General features: G+C 47.0%; 2 protein-coding genes across 2 annotated transcripts; one reads left to right on the top strand and one right to left on the bottom strand.

Annotated features, from left to right (window-relative positions):
* Positions 1–890: 890 nt before the first annotated feature.
* On the bottom strand, positions 891–4,346 carry PAAG_02410 (leucine carboxyl methyltransferase; the record flags this gene model as incomplete). Its single annotated transcript, XM_015844634.1, has 6 exons — positions 891–1,352; positions 1,423–1,716; positions 1,804–3,479; positions 3,536–3,900; positions 3,985–4,202; positions 4,296–4,346. The coding sequence occupies 6 exons, from the start codon at positions 4,344–4,346 to the stop codon at positions 891–893; spliced, it is 3,066 nt and encodes a 1,021-aa protein (XP_015701682.1).
* A 646-nt stretch (positions 4,347–4,992) lies between these two features.
* On the top strand, positions 4,993–6,621 carry PAAG_02409 (WD repeat domain phosphoinositide-interacting protein; the record flags this gene model as incomplete). Its single annotated transcript, XM_015844633.1, has 5 exons — positions 4,993–5,044; positions 5,127–5,281; positions 5,366–5,525; positions 5,599–6,493; positions 6,570–6,621. The coding sequence occupies 5 exons, from the start codon at positions 4,993–4,995 to the stop codon at positions 6,619–6,621; spliced, it is 1,314 nt and encodes a 437-aa protein (XP_015701681.1).
* Between the last annotated feature and the right edge of the window lie 248 nt (positions 6,622–6,869).

The following is a 6,869-nucleotide window of genomic DNA, read 5'->3' as shown; positions in this document are numbered from 1 at the left end:
CCCCCCTCACCTTCTCTTGGGCTCTTCTGCCACCTCCCCTGCCGCCGGGGACTGCTATTGGCTGGATGTACGAGCTACCCGGGGAAATGTTTATTTCTCTTTTCATATGAATATAGTTTGATGGTGCTTGAGGCCGATATATGGGCTGGGGTTGCTATGAGGAATTGATGATGCATATGTAACTATCTATCTAGGTAGGTTGTTAGCAACATGGATAATATTGAAGAGTGCGCTTTAAAGTGCATGAGATTGATTGCATTGGAGAACAACTTCATCCCCAACTATGGTAACGTCTGCTAGATGGACAGGCATGCTCCATGTAGTTTAACTGTTGATCCCGGACAAAAGGGCTAACAGGGAGAAACATCCATGGTCGATCGGGATTCAATGAAAGGATGGGATTGGCACAATACGGTTGGTTAGGTATGTACAAATTGTACACTGTACCTTTCCAGGGGTTTTTTTTTTTTTTTTTTTTTATTTATTTATTTATTTATTTATTTATTTTTTATTTTTTATTTTACACAGAGGGAAAGGAAGAAACGGGGGACGTTATGGTTAACATTGTCCTAAATCCATACGGTTGACAAACTTCTGTTCGTTTATTCGGGCTGCGACAGATGAGGAGCTTCAGCCTCGCCTGTTATTGTTGCCTGCTGTTTGGCAATGGCAGAGTGATTCATGAGCATGTGTCTCAACCGTTGCGTTGCCAAAAGCGATAACTACTAGAGATGTAGCTGTTATTTTTTTGTTTTTGCAAATAGCTCACATATACTCTATGCTTCGTCATCGCTAGACTACTGTTACTCCTCGCAGATGACCTCCTCGTCGCTCTTTACAAGATGTACATATACACATATACGCCTCAAGTGCATAGTTAAGTGGGTGCTTCACCCCCTTGCCTTCCCCCGAAGCTCATCAGCAAGGCGCTCAAGATAAAACCTAGCCATATCGCGCGGAACCCCATCAAATGCCCGTGCAATTTTCTCCACTTCAGCCCTCCCCCTCTCATACGCTTGCAAATCTCGATTGCCATACACATCTCGACCGGCCGCATAGCCCTTATCAAGGTTACGGAAGAATACGTTGACGGCTACGCTTACTTCTCCATCCGTTGGGTTCGCCGTATGTAGCCAGAGCGGGGGAATGAAGAGGACGTCTCCGGGTTTGAGAAGGGCTGAGAAGGGGTGGGTATTGGGTGGGGAGAGCGGAGTGGTGTCGGTTATGTTTTTGAAGAGGGTTGTGGAGGAGTTTGAGGAGCCGGGGGGGAAGGAGAGGTGTGTTACGTCGGTGGGTGGATAGAGGATTAGGCGTTTGTGGCCTTGGATTTGGCAGAGGACGTTCGCAAGGACCTGCACGTTGATGTTAGGGTGAGTTTTACGGGAACGAATGGGCTAGTAGTGGTGGGATATAAGGACTCACGTCATAGTGCAGCCATAGGATAACGGGACCGGATATCCGAAGGGGAGAGCTGTGCGCGTTCTCTGAAACTAGAGATAGCTCGGGGGGCAGGTGGAAGTCGTTTTGAAGACCAGGAAAATCGCGTGCTAGGTTTGTTGGGTGTTCTGAAGGGTTTGTGGAAGACATGGAGCGGAGGTATTGCTTGGACCCGTTATTGTAAATTTCATCGAGGAAGGTTCCGAACTCCTTGGTGACGTACGCGAAGTTCTTGGTTTGGAAGTTCATGTTTGACGATTTTGATTCGTGGACGACCACCTTAACGAAAAACTCTTGTTAGCCAATTTCGTTTAATCGGTTAGTAGTAGTTGATTATTTGCTGGAGGAGGTTGCTGTGATATTTACCTTGCGATCCCGCCCGATAGCTTTCTCAAGATACTCCTTCGTCCAAGCCGTTCGACACGACCCAATATTCAGGTCACTAAGAATAACTGGTTTCGCATTGTCGACGATTATTTGGAACTCTCTTGCACTCGAAATAATGACTCGAGGGATCGTTTGCATCTCAGTAGTGCCTGTATGAACGTCTGCTGTTTCAGATACTCCTTCAGGCGGGTTGGCTTCGGAACTTGCCGCTTGTTCATGGAGAGTCCATGAGTTCATAGTCTCAGATCGTGCACTCTGCAATAGCCAAGTGCCTTCATTCCAGTGGACTCCGAATGAGAAACAGACGGCGCCGCCGCCGACGATAAGCACGTCACCATCACCAGTTGCGCAGGAAGAGTGACCAACCAGGAGTGGTCGGGGTCGGTTAAATTCGGAACCGAGTCCAACTGCTGTCAGAAGTGACCTATCGGGAGATAGTGTCATGTCCTTCAGCGAATGATTATTCAGAAGCATTATTTCGTATTCCTGTGGGATGCAGTTGTGTTTTGCTATCCCGCCAATAATAAAAGTTCCCCTTTCCGTTGTTGTTACTGATGCTCCAAAGCGTCCTAGCCATTTATGTAAAGGGTTGACCGCCAGAAGGTTTTCCGTGAGATTATTTAGCTCGAGGCGTATATTTCCACTGCTAGATGTGGTGAGTTTCCATATCCAGAAGTCATTCAATACGACTCCATCCCGTGTCATTCCGCCCAACAAGATTCCGGACTGTCTATCGATATTGGCAATTGATGCACCAAATCTAGCAGGGAGAGACTGATTGGTTACATTAACTGTCCGCCAACCTTCCATCTCATTCCATAAAAGGAAATCATTCAAAACCTCACCAGAGGTGCTTCTCCCACCATAGATGAGAACATGAGAATTCCCCTCTCCCAAATCCACTGCGGTTGCGCAGTGTCTGTATCGAGGAGTCGGCAAATTGTCAGTTCGGCGCCATTGCCCCGCCCATCTTATCCAACAATCAGCCATGACATCGTGTGGGGAAGCACGGCCCCCTACAAGCAAGCAATCATGTCCATCGAATTGGGTTATGGTGTGGCACATTCGAGCCTCCATGCTGCTGAGCGGTGGCATTTCTCCTGTCGCCGCTGTGTCAGTACTAGATGAGGTATATTCATCAGTCGAGGAAAGTCGAGTCTGGGGGCCCAGGCCGCCGTGTAATCCAAATGATTTAGCGGTTGTAGGCACTATTGCGCCAAAGCGCCGTTGGCCGGAGAATTTTGGAGGGCAGAGCGGAGCCAGCATCAAAAGGATTGGCTCTACATTAGGTACTTCAGTTCCATTTAACAGTGTTGATCCAGTAGCCGTGCTTCGAGTGGAGGCAGACAGTAGGAAGTAGTGAGACGCAAAGAGCGCGAACTCTTCCCATTCATCAAATACCTCAACTGAATCGAGCGACAATCGTTGCTCTTCGGTTAAAAATGTTGGATCACTCCACAGCTCCCATAAATTCGTTGCTTTTGTGGTTGTCCAGCCAGACTCGCGAAAACGCACTTCCTGCTGGTCAAGGGAAGGGTATTTGTGGATTGAATGTAATGGACTTTGAAGTTTTAGAAAATGTTTCATCATTGTAACCGCAAATGGGTGGCTTGGTCCATCTGGGAAATACTGCTCGAGTAAACAGAAATTTACGTCTTTTAGCTGTCAGTCGTAGGCATTCTGGATTATTAGAAACTGAAGGGATTCTCACCATTGCTTATTTTCGGAAGGAACTGAATAAGCGCATCCGCTAAGCTAACTTCCATATAAGTTAATGAAACTTCTGCTATGAAGAGGATAGAAACCTCAGTTAACCCTATCGCATTCTTCAGTGCGACGTCGAGCTTGTTTAGATCCCCTAGATCACATCCCGCAGCAACGTATTCTTTGCTTCGCAGAAGAACACTGCCAGATTCAGGGAGCAATTGAGCACCTGAAAGCAGGCCACTTAACGCAGTGCATTGGTTTATGACATCCCGCTTCTTCACCATCAGCTTATGGTGGTCAACATCTATGAATTTCACATTCTGGCATAAGGTGCGGTCCCGGCTAAGGAATTGAAAGGGCAATGGATCACTACACTCAAAAATCAATCAGCACATGTGTGAAAAATTCTCTAAGTTCCCGCTAGAGGAATCAGATTCTCCTTCAACTACTCACAACCCACAGCCTAAGTTCACGACCACCTTTAGGAGTTCGGATGGCTCTTCGAGAAACTTCCGCACGGAAGTTTCCACGGCATGCATGCGCAGCCAGTATCCTCGATTGATCAATGGAGATCGTCTCTGAGGTTTCTTCACAAAATGACGGAAAAAATGGGGCTCAGGGTAGTAAAGGCGCTCGACGCTGCGTTTTGAGACTATACTGCTACTATTAGTCTAAAGCATCAGGTCACATATCAGTCAGACTTATTTTTAATATTATATTATTGGCTTCTATTTTTGCAATAGTTATGTAAAAGAGCAACCTACCTCCATGACAAGAGTCGCCCCCCTTTTCGCCTTTGTATCCCGTGGCGCCATGTTGCCAAAAGCTCACCCTCGAGGGAATACGAATTGCCGGGTTCTTCTTCCCCGTTGTTCCTTTTGCCTTAAAAGTCTTCTGATGTTTCGATGAAGTCAACCAGGGTTCCGCAGTCACGTGTGTCAAATAATTTGTGGTCCGAGCGCTAACCCCACCAACTTTGTTGAACTAGACCCAGCTGAGACTAGCTGGTTTAACCCCCTTCCATCAGTTGTCTTTCGCAGTGTTTGCACCGTTTGTCCTCCTGGCTCGAGTAACCTCACTTCTTCAGCCTGAGACTTCAACTATATCCATCTACTAATTTCAACTGCCCAGTGATATCGATCCAGAGGCCAACCGACGCTCGCCTCCCTCTTCCTAATATCATCTACGCATCCTTCGTCTATTGTCCGCGTTTTTGCCCCTGCTGCGGACTCAGTTTTCTTGATATCTGAAGCCTTTTCTTTTTTTAACCGGAGCATGCCTGCCTATGGCATGCGGATGCGAATGTGCTAATATTCTGGTCTTTCAGCCAAGGGAGGGTCCATGACACTGGTCGCCAACTACGGGTAGTGAAGGATACTTGTGCGGTGCCCGTTTTGAATGGCAAGGGTATACGGTGTAAACATCCTCTAGACCGATAGCAACGCTATCTGCTTCTCCAAGATGGCAATGAATTTCGTCACCTTCAACCAGGACTACAGCTACTTAGCTGTTGGTGGGTTCTCCTCCTAATACCGTGGTGTCCTTTCACCCTACCACCGCCTCCCTCTCTGACGTCTTGTTGCATATGTATGCAGGTACCACGAAAGGCTTCCGCATATTTACCACGGATCCCTTCGCGAAGAGCTATGAGACAAAGGAAGGAAATATCGCTATTCTTGAAATGCTCTTTTCAACCTCCCTTGTTGCCCTGATCCTTTCTCCTCGGCGGCTACAAATCACAAACACAAAGGTGCGTGATTCATTTTCAGCTCCTCCAGTTCCGAAAATTATCGGCACCAAGTCAGTTAAATTCGAGTACTAACGGTTCCATCAGCGACAATCCACAATATGCGAATTAACCTTTCCAACTACCGTCCTTGCCGTGCGTCTGAACCGCAAGCGCCTAGTTATTGTCCTAGAGGACCAGATTTACCTATACGATATCCAAACTATGAAGCTTCTGTACACGATTGAGACTTCACCAAATCCAAACGGTATGTAAGAGTAGAGAGAAATTGAAAACTTGCTAACAGGTAGAGAAAGAAAACAATCACTAACTTCATTAAGCCATCTGCGCGCTCTCCCCTTCATCCGAAAACTGTTATCTCACCTATCCTCTTCCGCAAAAGGCTCCTCCCTCATCTTTTACACCACCTTCGCATGCGCCACCTAGTAATACCCACATCTCCCCCACCAGCGGCGAGGTGCTTATTTTTGACACGCTAAAACTCGAAGCAATAAACGTTGTTGAGGCCCATAAATCGCCTTTGTCTTGCCTGGCGATTAATACAGAAGGAACTCTGTTGGCTACAGCTTCGGACAAAGGAACGATCATTCGTGTGTTTTCTGTCCCCGAAGGGCAGAAGCTCTATCAGTTCCGAAGAGGGTCCATGCCATCTCGAATTTTTAGCATGTCATTCAATATAACATCCACACTGCTTTGCGTCTCTTCCGCAACTGAAACTATCCATATTTTCAAACTGAGACACCTGGGTTCTGCAGAAGATAATCCAACTTCCCCAACGGGATCCGGCCCCCGGAGTTCCACTAGCCTCAACAGGGAAAGGGCGCTTAGCCAAAGTTCCGCTTATTCAGGCGGAGAGGATTCACATGCAGAGGCTGATAGTGGCGACATCAGTCCGCGAAAGCATAACGGCACATTGATGGGTATGATCCGCCGAACATCGCAAAATGTCGGAAATTCCTTCGCTGCTACCGTTGGTGGTTATTTGCCCAAGGGCGTGGCTGAGATGTGGGAACCGGCACGGGATTTTGCATGGATTAAGCTTCCGAAAACTGCAGGGCATAGTGGTCCGGGATCGATTGCTGGTCCTGTCCGGAGCGTAGTTGCGATGAGCAGCAACACACCGCAGGTCATGGTAGTCACGAGTGATGGTAATTTTTATGTGTTTAATGTTGATTTATCGAAAGGTGGGGAAGGTACATTGACAAAACAATATTCGTAAGCTTCACCCTTTGATTTTTTGCATGATTCAATGACTTGCTTTTCATTCTGTTGACGACGAGCTATCTTTCAGGGTACTCGACTCTAGCGACAAATTTGGCTCCTCTGGAATGGATTATTTTTAGAACGAGTTGTTTTCGTATTTCCTTGTGTTATATATGACTTTCAGGAATATACTCTTTGGGCGCACCTATATGTGTTCTTGGCAGAGTTGCAACCGTCCATATCCCCAGGTGAAAACGTTCCCTGTATCACACCCGGACTTTCCAGAAAAATCCAAAACCTGGGACATATTACTTCCTCCAAGATAACATTTGGGGGATATGTTTTTGCTTTGCATGCATCGAACAGTCATTTGTAAAGGGGAAAGGTT

This window comes from Paracoccidioides lutzii, assembly GCF_000150705.2.
Source record: "Paracoccidioides lutzii Pb01 unplaced genomic scaffold supercont2.5, whole genome shotgun sequence".
Classification (NCBI taxonomy): Eukaryota; Fungi; Ascomycota; class Eurotiomycetes; order Onygenales; family Ajellomycetaceae; genus Paracoccidioides; species Paracoccidioides lutzii.
The sequence above is the reverse complement of the archived record's forward strand: the minus strand, read 5'-3'. Positions and strand labels throughout refer to the sequence as shown.